The sequence below is a fragment of the Ailuropoda melanoleuca genome, chromosome 18, assembly GCF_002007445.2.
Source record: "Ailuropoda melanoleuca isolate Jingjing chromosome 18, ASM200744v2, whole genome shotgun sequence".
NCBI lineage: Eukaryota > Metazoa > Chordata > Mammalia > Carnivora > Ursidae > Ailuropoda > Ailuropoda melanoleuca.
The window spans coordinates 32601072-32621890 of NC_048235.1; the positions used below are offsets into that span (position 1 = coordinate 32601072).

Here is a 20819-nt window from a genome sequence, read left to right on the forward strand (position 1 = left end):
GACAGAGATAGAGACAGCCAGCGAGAGAGGGAACACAAGCAGGGGGAGTGGGAGAGGAAGAAGCAGGCTCATAGCGGAGGAGCCTGATGTGGGGCTCGATCCCATAACGCCGGGATCACGCCCTGAGCCGAAGGCAGACGCTTAACCGCTGTGCCACCCAGGTGCCCCACATTTATTTTTTTATAATTTTTATTTTGTTATATTAGTCACCATACAGTACATCCCCAGTTTTTGATGCAATGTTCCATGATTCATTATTTGCGTATAACAACCAGTGCACCATGCAATATGTGCCCTCCTTAATATCTATCACTGGCCTATCCCAATCCCCCAACCCCCTCCCCTCTGAAGCCCTCAGTTTGTTTCCCAGAGTCCACAGTCTCTCATGGTTCATTCCCCCTTCTGTATTCCCCCTTCATTCTTCCCTTCCTTCTCCTACCAATCTTCCTATTTCTTATGTTCCATAAATGAGTGAAACCATATCATAATTGTCTTTCTCCATTTGACTTATTTCACTTAGCATAGTCTCCTCCAGTCCCGTCCATGTTGCTGCAAATGTTGGGTAATAGTCCTTTCTGATGGCTGAGTAATACTCCATTGTATATATGGACCATATTTTCTTTATCCATTCATCTGTTGAAGGGCATCTCGGCTCCTTCCACAATTCAGCTATTGTGGACAATGCTGCTATGAACACGGGGATGCATATGGCCCTTCTTTTCACTATGTCTGTATCTTTGGGGTAAATACCCAGTAGTGCAATTGCTGGATCATAGGGTAGCTCTATTTTTAATTTTTTAAGGGACCTCCACACTGTTTTCCAAAGTGGCTGTACCAACTTGCATTCCCACCAACAGTGTAAGACGGATCCCCTTTCTTCACATCCTCTCCAACATTTCTTGTTTCCTGCCTTGTCAATTTTTGCCATTCTAACTGGCGTGAAGTGGTATCTCAATGTGGTTTCGATTTGAATTTCCCTGATGGCTAGATGCTGAACATTTTTTCATGTGTCTGTTAGACATTTGTATGTCTTCATTGGAAAAGTGTCTGTTCATATCTTCTGCCCATTTTTTTTGATTTGATTATTTGTTTCACATGTATTGAGTTTGTGCAGATCTTTGTAGATCTTTGATACCAGCCTTTTATCTGTAGTGTCATTTGCAAATATCTTTTCCCATTCTGTGGGCTGCCTCTTAGTTTTTTTGACTGTTTCCTTGGCTGTGCAGAAGCTTTTTATCTTGATGAAGTCCCACAAGTTCATTTTTTCTTTTGTTTCTATTGCCTTTGGAGATGTGTCATGAAAAAAGTTCCTGTGGCTGATGTCAAAGAGGTTACAGCCTATATTCTCCTCTAGGATTTTGATGGATTCCTATCTCACATCGAGGTCTTTCATCCATTTGGAGTTTATCTTTGTGTATGGTGTGAGAGAGTGGTCAAGTTTCATTCTTTTTCATGTAGCTATCCAATTTCCCCAGCATCATTTATTGAAGAGACTGGAAAAAATTCCACTGGATGTTTTTTCCTGCTTTGTCAAAGATTAGTTGCCCAAAGAGCTGATGGTCCATTTCTGGGTTCTTTATTCTGTTCTATCGGTCTATGTGTCCATTTTTGTGCCAGTGCCATCCTGTCTTTGTGATCATAGCTTTGTAGTATAGCTTGAAATAGGCAACGTGATGCCCCCAGCTTTGTTTTTCGTTTTCAACAATTCCTTGGCAATTCGGGGCCTTTTCTGGTTCCACATAAATTTTAGGGCCGTTTGTTCCAGTTTTTTGAAAAATGTCATTGGTATTTTGATTGGGATGGCATTGAAAGTGTAGATTTCTCTGGGTAGCATAGACATTTTAACTACATTTATTCTTCCAATCCATGAGCATGGAATATTTTTCCATCTTTTTGTGTCTTCTTTAATGTCTTTCAGGAGTGATTTGTAGTTTCTAGAATACAGATCCTTTATGTCTCTGGTTAAGTTAATTCCGAGATAACGTATGGTTTTTGGTGCTATTGTAAATGGAATGGATACCCTAATTTCTGTTTCTTCAGTCTCATTGCTCATGTATAGAAATACAACTGATTTCTGAGCATTGATTTTGTATCCTGCCACATTACTGAATTGCTCTATAAGTTCTAGTAGTTTGGGGGTGGAGTTTTTTGGGTTTTCTATATAGAGTATCATGTCATCTGTGAAGAGAGAGAGTTTGACTTCTTCTTTGCCAATTTGGATACCTTTTATCCCTTTTTGTCCTCTGATTGCTGTTGCAAGGACTTCTAGTACTATGTTGAATAAGAATGATGAGAGTGGGCATCCTTGTCTTGTTCCTGATCTTAAGAGAAAGGCTTCCAGCTTTTCCCCGTTGAGAATGATATTTGCTGTAGGCTTTTCATAGATGGTTTTTATGAGATTGAGGAATGTACCCTCTATTCCTACACTCTGAAGTGTTTTAATCAGGAAAGGGTGCTGTATTTTGTCAAATGCTTTTTCTGCATCTATTGAGAGGATCATATGGTTCTTGACACTTTTCTTGTTGATATGATCTATCCCCTGATCGATTTGCAAATGTTGAACCACGCTTGCATCCCAGGGATGGATCCCACTTGGTTGTGATGGATAACCCTTTTAATGTACTGTTGGATCCTATTAGCTAGGATCTTGTTGAGAATTTTGGCATCCATATTTATCAGGGATATCGGTCTGTAATTCTCCTTTCTGATGGGGTGTTGGCCTGGTTTGGGGATCAAGGTAATACTGGCCTGATAGAATGAGTTTGGTAGTTTTCCTTCTGTTTCTATTTTTTGAAACAGCTTCAGGAGAATAGGTATTATTCGTTCTTTGAATGTTTGGTAGAATTCACCAGGGAATCTGTCAGGCCCTGGACTCTTGTTTTTGGGGAGGTTTTTGATCACTGCTTAAATCTCTTCATAATTAATTGGTCTGTTTAAATAATCAAATTCTTCCTGTTTCAGTCTTGGTCATTTATAGGTTTCCATGAAGGCATCCATTTTTTCCAGGTTGTTTAATTTATTGGCATAAAGCTGTTGATAAACGTTTCTAATGATCCTTCCAATTTCATTGGTGTGGTTGTGATCTCTCCCCTTTCATTCATAATTTTATTAATTTGGGTCCTTTCTCTATTCTTTTGGATAAGTCTGGCCAGTGGCTTATCAATCTTTATTCTTTCAAAGAACAAGCTTCTAGTTCTGTTGATCTGCTCTACTGTGCTCCTGGTTTCTAATTCATTGATCTCTTCTCTAATCTTGATCACCTTCCTTCTTGTGCGTGGGTTAGGCCTGTTCTTCTGTTCCAGCTCCAGGTTTTTGAGGTGAGAATATAAAAACTGCTTTTTTGATTTTTCTATTCTTTTCAGTGAGGCTTGGATGGCTATGTATTTTCCCCTTAGGACCGCCTTTGCAGTGTCCCATAGGTTTGGGACCAATGTGTTTTCATTCTCCTTGGTCTCCAAAAATTGTTTAAACTGATTTTTTATTTCCTGGTTTACCCAATCATTCTTTAGCAGGATTGGTTTACCCAATCATTCTTTAGCAGGATGGTTTCTTCCAAATTTCTCCTTGTGATTGAGTTCCAGTTTCAAAGTATTGTGGTCTGAGAATATGCAGGGAATAATCTCAGTCTTTTGCTATCAGTTGAGATCTGTTTTGTGACCCAGTATATGGTCTATTCTGAAGAAAGTTCCATGTGCATTCGAAAAGAATGAGTATTCTGTTGTTCTGGGGTGTAGTGTTCTGTATATATCTATGAAGTCCATCTGGTCCAGTATATCATTCAAAGCTCTTGCTTCTTTGTTGATTTTCTGCTTTGGTGATCTGTCTATTGCTGACAGTGGAGTGTTGAGGTCCCCTACTATTAATGTATTATTAACTATATGTCTCTCTTTTCTGGTTAAGACTTGGCTTGTGTATCTAGCTGCTCCCTTGTTGGGGGCGTAGGTATTTATAATTGTCATATCCACTTGTTGGATACATCTTTTAAAAATAATATAGTGTCCTTCTGTATCTCTAACTACAGTCTGTAGTCTAAAATCTAATCTGTCTGATATGAGAATTGCTACCCCAGCTTGCTTTTGAGGTCTGTTGGCATGAAAAATGGTTCTCCATCCCTTCACTTTCAGTCTGGATGTATCCTTAGTTTCAAAATGAGTCTCTTTAAGATGGGTCATGTCTTTTTATACAATCTACAACCCTGTGGTGTTTTATGGGAGCATTTAGGCAATTCACATTGAGAGTGATTATTGAGAGATATGATTTTAATGATGTCGTGTTGCCTGTGAAGTCTTTGTTTCTATAAATTGTAAATTTGTGTTCTGTATCACTCTTGGGGCCTTTTTACTTTTATAGAACCCCCCTTAGTATCTCATGTAGGGCTGGTTTGGTGGTTATGAATTCCTTCAGTTTCTGCCGATCTTGGAAGGTCCTTATCTCTCCATCAATTCTGAATGACAGCCTTGCTGGATAAAGGATCCTTGGCTGCATGTTCTTCTCAGAGAGAGCTTTGAAAATACCCTGCCAACACTTCCTAGCCTGCCAGGTCTCTGTAGACAGGTCTGACGTTATTCTGATATTTTTCCCTCTGTACCTAAGGATTTTCTTCCCTCCTGGCCACTTTCAATACTGTATCCTTGGATCTAATATTTGCAAATTGCGCTATGACGTGACATGGTGTAGGTCTGTTCTCATTGACCTTGGGTGGCGTCCTCTCTGCTTCTTGGACACAAATGCTCGTTTCCTTTGCCAGATTAGGGAAGTTCTCAGCTACAATTTGTTCAGATATCTCTTCTAGACCGATCTCTTTCTCCACCCCTTCTGGGATGCAGATGATTCTGACATTGGAACATTTCATTGAGTCAGTAATCTCCTATAATCTACATTCTTGAGATTGTATTTTTTTGAGCCAGGTTTCTGTTTTAGCTTTCTCTTCTACCATTCCATCCTCCAATTCACTAATTCGTTCTTCTGCCTCATTTACCCTGGCCATCAGAGCATCTAGTTTAGACTGCATTTGATTCATAGCATCTTTAATTTCTGCCAGATTCTCTCTCATTTCTGCCCTTATAGATTCTATATTCTCATTAATATTTTCCTTAATATTTTTTCCAGCCTACACATCATCTTGACCATTGTTACTCTGAACTCCATTTCTGACAATTCTGTTATATCCATATCCATCAGTTCTGTGGCAGAGGCCACAGACTATCTTTTCTTTGCTGGGGGGATTTCTCCTCCTCGTCATTCTGATGAGGACAGTTTGCGGGGATGCCCAGAGCCCAAATTATTGACCAGGACCCAGGCAGTGTGCACTTGTTTTATAGGTCCTTAGGGATGTGGCTTCTTAATTTTTCAGCCTGCCTTCTGGGGGAGGGGCCTGCTGCGCTGATACTCAGGCAACCCTGTTTGGGTCGAGTCACCCTATCCCCTGCAAGGGGGGATGGGTATTGGGCACAATGTGAGCTGGTATTTCTGGGCTTTTGTTCTCTGGCGGCTTTCCCTGGTGGTTTTCTGTGACTCTTCTGAGAGTTAGAGTAGCTGTGGCCGTATCCTAGCCTCTGTCTCAGAACAGACAGATCGCAGTCCACTCTCCACTGAGCTCTCTTGGCCACTTTAACTCTATTTCTGTCAGTGCTGCCAAAAACCCTGCAGCGTCCCAGGTTGTACACCCCACAGCTGCTCTCCCAGACCTCACTTCCGGGCTGGCCCGTCTCTGTACTTTGTGCTTCTAACATCGCCAGCAGCCCCCGGCTCCTGCGCACACTCCCGAGCTCCCTGTTTCAGTATGGTTCACGCGTGCTCCGGAGCGCCGGTTTTCAGTCTGGTCACGCACATGCTCCCGAGCTCCCGGTATCAGTCTGGTTCCAGTGAGTGCTCTGGAGCTCCGGTTTTCAGTCTTCTCGTGCGCATTCCTGGGCTCACAGTCTCAGTCTGCTCTCTCGAGGGTGCCGGTCCGCGAGTCCGGCCCACTCCCCAGCGCAGGAAGCTACTGCTTCCTGGTGCCCCAGCATGTCGGCTCCCTCTCCCTTCTGTTTATCTTCCAATATCTGTGTGCAGATTCACAGCTCCCTGCTTTGTAACTTAATATTCAGCACTGGAGATGTTCATTTGTAGAGATCCAGATGTATCTTCCTGCATCTCAGGCTGATTCTGTGGGTATTCAGGATGGTTTGGTAGATATCCAGCTCAACTCAGGGGACCAGCTGAGAAAGGGTCTCCTACTCCTCTGCCATCTTTTCTCCTCCTTGCAGAAAGTGGTCACTTTTCTGTTCATAGAGTTTCTGCTGCTCTTTTCTTCATTCTCCAGTTGCGTTCATATGTATTCAGAATGGTTTGGTAGCTCTCTAGCTGAATTCCTGGGACCAGATGGACTTTAGGTCTTCTGCTCCTCTGCCATCTTGGAACTGGAACCCCTCCTGTGTTCCCCTTTAACATTTCTTGCAGAGTTGGTTTAGTGATCATGAATTCCTTTAGTTTTTGTTCGTCTGGGAAACTCTTCATCTCTCCTTCTATTTGAATGATAGCATTGCTGGATAGAGTATTCTTGTTTGTAGATTTTTCCCATTCAACACTTTGAATATTTCATGCTACTTTCTTCTGACTTGCAAAATTTCTGTTGAAAAATCTCCTGCTACCTTATGGGTTTTCACTTGTAAGCAGCTGTGCACCAATGCTAGTTGGGGCACATGCATAGCCTTGACAAAATTTGCCCTGAGGCCTGCTTTTAATTTTTTTTTTCTTTATCACTCTATTTTGTAAATTTAATTACAATCTGTCGTAGTATGGGTCTGCTTTTGTTGATTTTGTTGGGAGTTCTCTGTGCCTCCTGGATATGGATATCTGTTTCCTTCTCCAGATTAGAGGAAGTTTTCAGCTATTATTTCTTCAAGTAAATTTTCTTCCTCCTTTCTCTCTCTTCTTCTGGGATTCTTATAATATGAGTACTATTACATTTGATGGAGTCACTGATTTCCTTCAGTCTTTCTTGTTTTGCATAATTCCTCTTTTGTCTTTTGTTTAGCTTGGTCACGTTCCATTACTCTTTCTTTTAGGTCACTAGTTCTTTCCTCTACTCCTTCTATCCTGCTGTTCATTTCATCAAACCTGTTTGTCATTTTGTTTATTGTGCCCTTATCTCTGTTATGTTACTCCTTATTTCTGTGTTCAGTGTCTCACCCATGTCTTCCAGTCTCTTCTCATGTCTGGTATTTTTATGGTCACTACTTTAAATTCTCTATAGGCATGTTACTTATATGTTTCAATTCGCTCTCTGGCTGTGGTCTTGTCCTGCTTTTTCTTTTGGTATAGATTTCACTGTCTCCTCATTTTGTCTTCCTTTCTGTGTCTGATTCCATGTGTTAAGAAAGTTAGCTGTATCTTCTGCTCTTGAAAATAGTGACACTATGAAGAAGCAGTCTGGAGGGACCTGCAGTTCAGTGTCTCCTGTTCACCAAAGCCTGATAATTCAGGAGATTATCCTATATGTGTTGTTTATGCCTTGCTGTTGTGTCTGAGTCACTTTTCCTTTCAGTGCTGTAATCTTCACTGACTCTGCCTGTTTTGGGCTATGCTTGCTCTCTGTGGTATTAGTAGGACCCAGGCAGTCCAAGCTCTAAGGGAGCATGCCTGCCAGGAAACTTGGGAGTGGGGTGCCAGTGTTAGAAATGTTTGCACAAGGCTTTTAGTCCTATGCCAGATATCCCAAAGCACTGAAGGGGATGGGATTTGTGTGTAGGGAAGCTGGGTGAGCAAGGCTGGGCATGGTGCCCAAGGATGGCTGGGTGAGGCTGGGCCCAGTGTGACTGGGTGGCTGGGGCCTGGGGCTAAGTACAGTGTGGTAGCTGGGCCCAGTGGGGTGACTGCTGTGTACCTGGTGGCTTGGAATGAGGTAGGACAGAAGCTGGGGGCACACAACTGGGCACAGTGCATAAAGGTGGCTGGGAGCACCTAGTTGGGCAATGTGTACAATGGCAGCTGGGGGTGATTGGTTGCATGTGATGCAGTGGATGTGCATACTGTGCTGTGGCAGCTGTGCACCGATGCTAGTTGGCGCACATGCATAGCCTTGACAATTTGCCCTGAGGCCAGGGCCAAGCCTAGCAGGTTTGGAGTGGGCTAGTCCTTAGGAAAACTCATGGGCATAGCTCACTGGAAAGAGAGTTAGGTAGCAAGTGTCTGTGTAGTCCATTCTCCTGCAGGTGGCTCTGTGTTTATGCTGTGGGGCTGGGGAGGAAAATGGTGTCTTCCAGCTCCTTCATTTTCAGAGAAGTCATCCAACACACTCTGAAATCAGTATAAATAGATCTGTCTCCTGTTTTCCCTCAGAGTTGTGTACACTGTCATTTTTATGTTGCTTCTCTGTGGGCTGCTATCTCTTTAAGGGCAGTGACCCAGCTATCACTCACCCTCCTGGGGTGGACAGTGCTGAAGCAGCAGACTTTTAAATCTATAGGCTTCAAATACTACTGGATTTATAAACTCACAAAATTCAGCCCCTCTTTCTTTTTAAAGATTGTATTTTATTTTTTAAAGATTTATTTGTTTATTTATTTGAAAGCGAGAGTGAGCAGGGGGAGGGGCAAAGGGAGAGAGAGAATTTCAAGCAGGCTCTACACTGAGCATGGAGCCAATCTCAGGGATCAGTCTCACAACCCTGAGAACATGACCTGAGCTGAAATCAAGAGTTAGATGACTACTGACTGAGCCATACTGGTGCCTCAAGGTTTAATTTTTAAGTAATCTCTACACCCAACATGGGGCTCAAATTTACAACCTAGAGGTCAAGAGTCATGTGCTCTACTGATTGAGCCAGCCAAGCGCCCTATCAGACCCTCTGGTTTCTAAAGCCAAACATTATGGGAATTAGTCATCACCATTTGAGGTCCCTGGTGTGAGGGCCTGTTTCTCTGCCCTTTCTAAATGCTCAGCTCTCTCCCTCCTGCAAGCAGCCTCCCTATGCCTTAGCGACTTTCCTGACCATTCAGATGCAACTTCTTCTCTGTATTCAGTTGTGGAGTTTGTTCTGTCAGTCCTCCCATCACTTTCCATTTTGTTGACTTGGATGTGGACCATATTCAGTTGAGATTATGAGACAAGGTGAGCTCAGGGTCCTTCTGCTATCTTTGCAAACTAAGAATTGCACTCTTTTAAAGGTTGAATAATATTCCATCATTTGTATATACCACTTTTTGTTTATTGATTTATCCATCAATGAACATTTAGGTTGTTTCTATCTTTTGGTTATTGTGAATAATGCTGCTATGAACAGCATTTGGTGTACAAACATCTTTTCAAGTCCCTGCCTTTTAATTCTTCGGGTATATACCTAAACGTGAATTTGCTGGATCATATTCTGATTCTATGCTTATTTTTTTGAGAAATGGCCATTCTGGTTTTCACAGTAGCTGCACGATTTTACATTCCTACTAGTAATTCACAAGGGTTCCAGTTTGTCTACTTCTTTACTAACACTTGCTTTGTTTTGTTTTGTTTTTGTTTGGGTAATAACCATCCCTACAGGCATGAAGTGATATTGTGTTTTTAATTTCATTTTCTGAATGATTAGTGATGTAGAACTTTTTTTCTCAAGCTTGTTGGCTATCTCTATATCTCCTTTGGAAAAATGTCTATTTATGTCTTCTGCCCATTTTTAATTTGGTATTGGTTTTTGTTGTTGTTGAGTTTAAGGAATCCTATATATACTTTGGATACTAATCCCTTACCAGGTCATGATTTTTTAATATTTTCTCCCATTCTGTGGATTGCCTTTTCAATCTCTTGATAGTGTCCTTTGACATACAAAAGTCCTTTTAATTTTGATGAAGTCCAATGTATCTGTTTTCTCTTTTGTTCCCTGCCATTTGGGTATTATATCCAAAAAGCATTTCCAAATTAATATTATGAAGTTTTTCTCTATGTCTTCTGAGTTTTATCATTTAGCTCTTTAGGTCTTGAATCCTTTTGAGTTAATTTTTGTATATGGTGTAAGATAAGGATCTAATTTCAGTATTATGCATAAGGATATCCAATTTTCCAGGATCATTTGTTGAAAAGATTCTCCTTTGCCAGCAAAATCATTTGACCATATATGCAAGGATTTATTTCTTGGCTGTCTAATATATTCCATTCATCAACATTTCAGAATTTATACCAATTTTTCATTGGTATAGCTTTGTAGCTTTGTTTTCATTGCTGTAGCTTTGTAGAAAGCTGTGATATCAAGAAGTGATTTCTCCCACTTTGTTCTTTTTTAAGGCTGTTTTAGCTATTTGAAGTCCCTTGAAATTCCATTTTAGGATGGGTTTTCTATTTCTGAAAAAGTGTCTTTGGAATTTTAACAGAGACCACATTGAATTTGTAGATTGCTTTGGAAAGTATTAGCATCTAACAATATTATGTCTTTCAGTCCATAAACACAGGGTATACTTCTATATCTTTAAGGCTTCTTTAATTTTTTTCAGCATTCTTTTATAATTTTCAGTGTACACATCACTTCTTGTTTAGTTAAGTTCAGTTGGTTAATAATAGTTAATACTGTTATTAAAACTGAATTGTTTTCCTAAGTTTTTCATTATGTTTATTGCTGGTGTAAAGAAATGAGTTTGATTTTTTTGTATGTTAATATTTTATCCTGTGACTTTACTGAATTTGCCAATTATTTCTTTTTTTTTAAAGATTTTATTTATTTATTTGACAGAGAGGCAGCAACAGAGGGAACACAAGCAGGGGGAGTGGGAGAGGGAGAAACAGGCTTCCCGCCTAGCAGGGAGCCCAATGGGGGGAGGCTCAATCCCAGAACCCTGGGATCATGACCTGAGCCAAAGGCCGATGTTTAACTGAGACACCCAGGCGCCCCTGCAGATTAGTTCTGAAAGTCTTTCTGTGTGTGTGGAGTCTTCAGGGTTTTCTATACATAAGATTATGTCATCAGCAAACAGAGATAATTTTACTTCTTTCTCTACAATTTGTATGCCTCTTATTTTTATCACAATTGTTTTGGCTAGAATTTCCAATATTAATGTTGAAAAGAGGAAGCAAATGTAGGCTGGCAAATGCAACATTATTTATGTATTGGGTGTAAGTTAATTTTCAGGAAATAATTGCAAAAAGCCAATTTTTATTCTTATTATCTTCATACATTCAATGTATTGCTTATAATTTATGATCCTTTTTATTTTTTTATTTTTTTATTTATTAAAGGTTTTATTTATTTGACAGAGAGAGAGAGAGCACACGCAGGGGGAGGGGCAGACAGAGGGAGAGAAAGAAGCAGGCTCCTTGTTGAGCAAGGAGCCCCATGCGGGGCTCGATCCCAGGACCCCGGGATCATGACCTGAGCTGAAGGCAGATGCTTAACCAACTGAGCCACCCAGGCATCCTATTTTATGCTCCTTTTAAAATAAAACAAAAGAAGATAAGCCAGGAGGCCAGTTAACAAAATATAAAAAGATAAATGAAGCAAAAGTTACATATCCAAGTGACTAATTACCACTGGATTACCCATTTTGATGTAACAAGTGTTTTACAATGGATACAAATGAAGTTAAAATATTTCTCTTGACAAATTATTCTTATCAATATTTTAACAAAGGTTCATGATAATTTATGATCCAAAATATTAACTTATATTTGAAACCCAAACAAAATTAATTATGTTCCAATTTTTGAGGAGACAAATCATTAATATTAATCTAACCAATTATTCATAACAGAACATTAACATAATATAGAAAATTTCAATTCCAAATTCTAAGTATCAAAACCCAAATTATATTACATTATTACAAAAACTATGTAAAGGCAAATACCCTGTTATTTTTCTTTAATTGATTATTGTTTAGATTTTGTATTGGAATGCTAGAATCTTTGTACCAGAATCAGAGAAATATGGAATAAAATGTCTCAACTTGAGCATCTCTTATGTGTATGTAACAAATAATTACTTTTTTCATATTACATCAAATGTGTGAGTGATTATGAAATATCTTTGTTTTATTTTAGTATTGTATAAACAAAACCTGCAAAGAAGTTCATTTTGGGGGAAACAAATGTAATGTTGCTACAAAATGCAGAGGAAATGGGGTAAGTAACTTTTCTTTTTATAGTTCTAAATTAAATGTTATTTTTGTGGGTAATTCAAAATAAAAGTTTATCTTACTTGGGAGAATTGAGAGTCTAGTTATTTTTAAACTGACCTGGAAATAGTTAACCAGTATAAAGAAAATCAGTGGGGTGATAAATATCTACCATTTGCATGGATGGAACTGGAGAAGATTATGCTAAGTGAAATAAATCAAGCAGAGAAAGATAATTATCATATGGTTTCACTCATATGTGGAACATAAGGAATAGAGCAGAGGATCATAGGGGAAGGGAGGGAAAACTGAATGGGAAGAAATCAGAGAGGGAGGCAAACCATGAGAGACTCTGGACTCTAGGAAAAAAACTGAAGGTTACCGAAGGGAGAGGGGTAGGGGGTTGGGGTAATCAGGTGATGGGTATTAAGGAGGGCACATGCTCTGATGAGCCCTGGGTGTTATACGCAAGTAATGAATCGTTGAACAGTACATCAAAAACTAATTATGTACTATATGTTGGCTAATTGAAAATAACAATAATAATAAATTAATAAATAGGAAAAAATATCAATGGAGCTAATTCAAACACTGTTAAACAAATTGTACTATATGTGTTGAATTTATTGTGAACATCCACACCTTATGAATTAATAACATGTTTAATTGAAAAACATTTATTCTTTTGTTATGCAAATAAATCTGCGTTTTACTTGTAATTATGAATATATTTTGTTCTCCCTCATTTTCTTAATAATTAAAATTTATGGCTATATAATATTTTATAAAGAGTATACTTAAAAAACCTGTTGACTTGAATTTTCTGATTGTTCCTATGAAGAGGTTTCTAATACAAAATATATCCTTATCCAAACATTTTTTATTTCTTCCCAACTGCTCATCTATCTTAATCTGCTAATACAAATTTGATGTTACATTTATATTTAATTTTTACATCTTAAAATTTATAGTTTTGGTCCTTTTAAAATTATTTTTCCTAAAAGAAAATCAGTGCAAGGTGCAGTCAACATGATAAGAATTATTCCAGATTTACCATATTTATTGGTATTCAATTTTATAATTTTTAAATTGATTGGATTTAGAATATATAAAATATCTCTTGCATTGTCTTTAATTTTCTAAAGGCTGTTAACAAAGAGGATAACTACATTTTCATGTTTTGTTTTTTACTTTCTGTAGTTACAATTATTGGCCTGATCTTTCGCTTTCCTTTGTTTAATTTTTAGGTCTTCAACCAAATGATTTTTATTAAATACCAAAACAAAGTTATAGATTACAGATTATTCTGTTTTATTAGATACATATTTGTTTTCTTCATATACTATCATTTAGTTTTCATTTTTATTTTACTTAGATTTTTGGATTTTTTAATAAAATTTTTCACTATGAAATATGACATACATAAAGTAAGTAAAGAAGATTAAACTTCTGTATTTGTTTTAAGATTTTGTCTATGCTTGTTAATTTCAAAATTCTAATTAAAATGTCAAGTAAAATCTAACTGAATCTAGGAGAAGCTGTGTTTACTTTCCAATGACATCTCAACAGATAGACAATTCTATTATTTACAGTTGATAGAGTTGACTTGTAACTCTATAATTTGCAATTTTAATTCAATTTTATGAGCATGTAGTTGTTTAGAAACTTTATTCTGAAGTACTGGCAGTTATTGTAATGTTATTCTTTTTTTCATTTCTGATACACTTTTTTTTATTAATAAGACTTTTTTTTAGAGCAGTTTTAGATTCATGGGAAATCTTGAGGGAAAAATACAGAATTTTCCCATACACCTCTTTCCCTACATGCATAGCCTCCCCCAATGTCAACATTCTGCATCAAAGGTGTACATTTGTTACAATTGATGAACATACATTGACATATCATAATCACCGAAACGATTGGTAGTTTACATTAGGCTTCATTCTTTGTGTTGTACCTGTTATGGTTTTGTATGAATGTAAAATAACATGTATCCATTATTATAATACCATAAGAGAATTTTACTGGCCAAAAAAATCCTCTGTGCTCTCCTTCGTTAAGCCTCCCGCAGCCCCAACCTACAACAACCAGTTATGCTTTTACTGTCTGCATAGTTGTGCTTTTCCAGAATGTTGTATAATTGGGATCATACAGTATATAAACTTTTCAGAGTGGTTTCATTCACTTAGTAACATACGCTTAAATTTCCTTCATGTCTCATGTCTGGATTTACCACAGTTTATTTATTTATTCACCACTGAAAGACATATTGGTTGCTTTCAAACTTTTGCAGTTATAAATATAACTACTGAAATATCCATGTGCAGATTTTTGTGAAACGATAAGTTTCTAACTCTTTTGGGTATATACTTTTCTTTAAATTAGACTTCCTAGCAATTTATCATTTTATTAATGATCTAAATATGTCAAGAAGTTAAGAAAAAAACAACAGATTATATTGAAAATTTTAGTTATTGATTGACTATAAGTTGTGGTCATTCCTGAATCTGATCCCCATTGTTACAGACAAAGGTTTCAATATTCAATTCCATGTCTTTCTTTCATACAACATGCTTTTGATGTTGTATCTAAAAAGTTATCTCCAAATCCAAGGTCGCCAAGATATTCTCCAGTGTTATCTTCTACAGGTTTTATAGTTTTGTATTTCACATTTAGTTCTATGATCCATTTTGAGCTAATTTTTATGAAAGGCATAAGTATTAATTTTTTGCATGTACATTTCCATCACCATTTTTTAAAGGATTTTTCTCCATTGAACAGCCTGCCTTTGCTCCATTACCGAAGACCAGTTGACTATATTTATGTGGATTTAATTCTGATTTCTCTAATTCATTTCATCAATCTGTTTATCTATTTCTTTGCCAATACCACACTGTTTTGATTATTTTAGCTCTAAAATAAAGTATACATGTCAGGTAGTCGAAGTGATCCTTTTTTGTTCTTCAGTATTATGTTGGCTATTCTGGCCTTTCCATATAAACATAAGTTTGCCAAATCAGTTTGTCAGTATCCACAAAATAACCAAATGGAATTTTGATTGGGATTGTATTTAATGTATAAATCAAGTGGGGAAGAACTGACATCTTGACAATATTGAATCTTCATATCCATCATGGAATATCTTTCCATTTACATAGATCTTTGAGTTTGTTACTTTACACGTTTGCAGTTCTCCTAATACAGGTCTTGTAAATTTATAACCAATTATTTTTTGATGTTAATGTAAATGGTATTGTTTTTAATTTCAAATTTCAATTGTTATATATACATAAGCAATTGACTTTTACATATTAACCTTTCATTATGCTCCCTTACATAATCATTTACTAGTTCTTATAGCTCTTTTGTTGATCCTTTGGGATTATTTACACAATCATGTCATCTGAGAACAAAATATTTTTTTCTTTCTTTCCAAATTTTATACCTTTTATTTCCTGTTCTTATTGCATTGGCTTGAACTTCTAGTATAATGTTGAAAAGAGAAACATAGTAAGAGTAAATATCCTTGCCTTGCTCTTGATCTTAGCAGGAAAGCTTCTAGCTCCTCACTATTTTTTTTTATATTCTTTCAATGTAGTAGGCCATACTAATTTTTGAATTTCTAAATAAGGTAGAACAATTTCTTATCTGTATATTTAAAAATAGATTCAAACTTTAGAAAGAGGTCATATTCAGGGCGCCTGGGTGGCACAGTGGTTAAGCGTCTGCCTTCAGCTCAGGGTGTGATCCTGGCATTATGGGATCAAGCCCCGCATCAGGCTCCTCTGCTATGAGCCTGCTTCTTCCTCTCCCACTCCCCTTGCCTGTGTTCCCTCCCTCGCTGGCTGTCTCTATCTCTGTCAAATAAATAAATAAAATCTAAAAAAAAAAAGAGGTCATATTCAAATAAGCATGTCTAAATAAAAATAAATAAATAAATAAATAAATAATAAATAAAAACATTTACTTCCTGGAAAACAACAAAGGGGATGTGTACAGAAACTCAGGGAATGCTTCCCACATTCCTCTTTCCTCTTCTTCACAATTTTCTTTCATATTATTTATGTTTGAGCCTCTCATCTGTGACCTTCCACGACCAACACTCAAGTGAAAGCTCACTTAAATAAGTTAAATAAGTTAACTTTTTCTCTGAACCCTATGGCTTACTCTCTTCTTTCCACTTGTTCTTTTTCTCCCTCAACTTGTCTATTTTTTTATTCTTTCATTTACTTTTTATTTTTTCCCTAGGTTTCCCCTGATTCTTTCATGTATTCTTTTTTTTTTTAAGATTTTATTTATTTATTCGACAGAGATAGAGACAGCCAGCGAGAGAGGGAACACAAGCAGGTGGAGTGGAAGTGGAACAAGCAGGCTCATAGTGGAGGAGCCTGATGTGGGGCTCGATCCCAGAACACCAGGATCATGCCCTGAGCCAAACGCAGACGCTTAACCGCTGTGCCATCCAGGCGCCCCTCTTTCATGTATTCTTAACTTCAATTGTTCTCTGTCTTTTTCTTTTTTTTATTGAAGTATGATTGACAAATAACAGCATATTTGTTCAAGATGTACAATATAATGATTTAATATTTGTATGTATTGCAAAGTAGTCACCACAATAATTTTAATTAACATCCATCATCATGCATAGCTATAATTTTTGTGTGTGTGTGTTTGAGGAATTTTAAGATCTACACTCTTGGTAACTTTCAAATATTCAATACCATATTATTAACTATATTCATCATACTTATATTACAACCTTATGATTTATTTATTTTATAACTGGAAATTTTTATCTTTGAAAACCTTTACCCATTTCACTCATCATCCCCTACCCTTTACCTGTGGCACCTACCAATCTGTTCTCTATACTTATATTTGTTTTTCAAAAGTCTGCCTATAAGAGGGATTATATGATATTGAACTTTCTCTGACTTATTTTCCTTAGCATAATGCCCTCCAGGTCTATCCATATTGCCACAAGAGACAAGACTTCATTGTTTTTATGGCCGAATAATATTATAGTGTGTGTGTGTGTGTGTTTACATACCATATCTTCTTAAATCAATTCATTCATAGATGGACACTTCTGTTGTTTCCATATCTTGACTACTATAAAAAATGCTGCAGTAAACATCTTTTCAAGTTAGTGATTTGGTTTCTTTATCAATACCCAGAATTGAAAGTATTGGATCATATGGTAGTTCTATTTTTAATTTTTTGAGGAGGAGCCATGCTGTTTTCCACAGTGTCTTTACCAGTTTACATCCCCACCAACAGTGCACAATGGTTCCCTTTTCTTCTCATCTTGACCAACACTTGTTATTTCATATCTTTTTGGTAAAATAGCCATTCTACCATGTGCGGGGTAGTATATAATTGTGATTTTGATTTGCATTTCCTTGGTTATCAGTGATGCTGAGCATCTTTTCATGTACCTATTGGTTACTGTATGTTTCTTCTCATTATTATTATGTTAATTGTACTTTTTTCCTAGTTGTTCCTACTAATATTGAGGAATTTCCCCCTCTATGCCTGGATTGGTGAGAGGTGTTTTTGTTTGTTTTGCTTTGGTTTTTTAAAGATTTTATTTATTTGACAGAGACAGACACAGCAAGAGAGGGAACACAAGCAGGGGGAGTGGGAGAGGGAGAAGCAGGCTTCCCGCTGAGCAGGGAGCCCGATGTAGGTCTTGATCCCAGGACCCTGGGATCATGACCTAAGCTGAAGACAGATGCTTAATGACTGAGCCACCCAGGCACCCCAGGTGAGAGTTTTTAATCATAAGTGATGTGTGTTTGGTCAAGTCCTCTTTTGTGAATCTACTGATATAATTGTATGACTTTTCTTCTTTAGCTTATTGATGTGCTAGATTACAGTAATTGATCTTCAAATGATAATCTCAACTTGTATACTAGGAATAAAATCCATTTTATTCTGATATATTATTCTTTTATATGTTGATTGATTTGATTTGCTAATATTTTTGAGGATTTATGCACTTATGTTTTTGAATGATATTGTTTATAGTTCTACTTTCTTGTAATGACTTTGTCTAGTTTTGGTATTGGGATAATGCTGACCTCACAATGAGTTTGGAAGTGATCCTTTTCCCTCTATTTTCTGGAAGAGATTGTAAAGAATTAACATAATCCCTTTCTTAAATGTTTGATCAAATTCACTAGAGAACACAGCTATGTGCTTTCTGTTTTGGAAGGTTCTTGGATATTGATTTAATTTATTTAACAGATATAGACCTATTCAGACTATTTCTTCTTGTGTGACCTTTTATAAATTGAGTCTTTCAATGAATCGGTTAATTTCACCTAGGTTAACAATTTATACACATAGAGATTTTAAGATAGTACTTTGCTATTTTTTTAAAAAAATAGTTAAAATCAATTTAATTAACATATAGTGTATTATTAGTTTCAGAGGTAGAATTTAGTTATTTATCAGTTGCACGTAACACCAAGTGCTCATAACATCAGGCACCCTCCTTAATGCCCATTGCCCAGTTACCCCATTCCCCATCCACCTCAATTCCAGTAACCTTCAGTTTGATTCCTATAGCTAAAAGTCTCTTATGGTTTGCCTCACTCTCTGATTTTGTCTTGTCTTATTTTTCCCTCCTTTCCCCTATGTTCATCTGTTTCATTTCTTAAAGTCCACATATGAGTGAAATCATACGGTATTTGGCTTTCTCTGACTGACTTATTTCCCCTAGCATAAAATACTCTGGTTCCATCTACATCATTGCAAATGGCAAGATTTCATTCTTTTTGAAGGCTAAGTAATATTCCATTGTGTATATATTCTACATCTTCTTTATCCATTCATCTGTTGATGGACATCTGGGCTCTTTCCATATTTTGGTTATTGTGGATATTGCTGCTATAAACATTAGGGTGCAAGTGCTCCTTTGGATCAATACATTTGTATCCTTGGGGAAAATATCTAGTAATGCAATTTCTGGGTCACAGGGTAGCTCTATTTTTAACTTTTGAGGATCCTCCAATCTTCCAGAGTGGCTATACCAGCTTGCATTCCCACTGCAGTGTAAGAGGGTTCTCCTTTCTCTGTATCCTCACCAAAATCTGTTGTTTTATGACTTGTTAATTTTAGCCATTCTGAATGGTGTGAGGTGATATCTCATTGTGGTTTTGATTTGTATTTCCCTGATGCTGAGTGCTGCTGAACATTTTTCATGTGTCTGTTGGCCATTCGTAAGTCTTCCTTGGAGAAATATCTGTTCATGTCTTCTGCCCATTTCTTGACTGCATTATTTGTTTTTGGGCATCTTGACTGCCCATTTCTTGACTGCATTATTTTGACTGCAAAACTTGATTTTGATAAGTTTTTTATAGATTTTAGATAATAGCCTTTTGTCTGACAAGACATTTGTAACTATCTTCTCCCATTCTGTAGATTGTCTTTTGGTTTTGTCAACTGTTTCTTTTGCTGTGCAAAATCTTTTTATCTTAATGAAGTCCAAATAGTTCATTTTTGCTTTTGTTTCCCTTCTTTTGAAGAAATGTCTAGCATGAAGTTGCTGTGGCCAAGGCCAAAGACGTTGTTGTTTGGGTCCCCCTCTAGGATTTTGATGGATTCCTATCTCACATTTAGATATTTCATCCATTTTGAGTCTATTTTTGTGTATGGTGTAAGAAAGTGGTCCAGTTTCATTCTTCTGCATGTGGCTGTTCAATTTTCCCAACACTGTTTGTGGAAGAGACTGTCTTTTTTCCATTGGTTATTCCTACCTGCTTTGTTGAAGATTAGTTGTTCAACGAGTTTGAGGGTCCAATTCTGAGTTCTCTATTCTCTTCCTTTGCTCTATATGTCTTTTTCTATGCCAGTACCATACTTCTCTTGATGATTACAGCTTTGTAATACAGCTTGAAGTCCAAAATAGTCATGCCACCAGCTTTGGTTTTCTTTTTCAACATTCCTCTGGCTATTCAGGGTCTTTCTTGGTTCTATACAAATTTTAGAATTGTTTGTTCCAGCTCTGTGAAAAACGTTGATGATATTTTGATACGGATTGCACTGAATCTCTAGAATGCATTGGGTAGTATAGACATTTGAACAATATTTATTCTTCCAGTTCATGATTACGGAATTTTTTCCATTTCTTTGTGTCTTCCTCAATTTCTTTAATAAAAGTTCTGTAGTTTTCAGAGTACAAACCCTTTACCTCTTTGATTAGGTTTATTCCTAGATATCTCATGGTTTTTGGTGCAATTGTAAATGGGATCAACTCCTTTACTTCTCTTTCTTCTGCCTCATTGTTAGTGTATAGAAATACAACTGACTTCTGTGCATTGATTATATCCTGCCACTTTGCTGAATTCCTGTATGAGTTCTAGCAATTTGGGGGTGGAGCTTTTTGGGTTTTCAATATAGAGCATCATGTTGTTGACAAAGAGTGATATTTTGATGTGGCTTTGTCAATTTAGTTGACATTTTATTTTATTTTATTTTATTTTATTTTATTTTATTTCATTTCATTTTTTCTGTTGTCTGATTGCTGAAGCTTGGACTTCCAATACTATGTTGAACAGCAGTGCTGAGCGTGGACATCCCTGTTATGTTCCTGACCTTAGGGGAAAAGCTCTGTTTTTCATGTATGGCTTTTATGATATTGAGATGTGTTCCCTCTATCCATATACTGCAGAGAGTTTTTGTCAAGAAAAGATGTTGTACTTTGTCTAATGCTTTTTCTGCTTAATTGAGAGGATCATATGG

The 20819-nt window shown here is 37.0% G+C and overlaps 1 protein-coding gene across 1 annotated transcript in view; it reads left to right on the top strand.

The window, feature by feature from the left end:
• LOC105237318 (disintegrin and metalloproteinase domain-containing protein 18-like) overlaps positions 1-20819 on the top strand; it is a 164637-nt gene that overhangs the window by 106435 nt on the left and 37383 nt on the right. The window contains exon 16 of the mRNA XM_034647776.1: positions 11998-12078. Coding sequence (XP_034503667.1) covers positions 11998-12078 — 81 coding nt within the window. The remainder of the gene's footprint in view (positions 1-11997; positions 12079-20819) is intronic.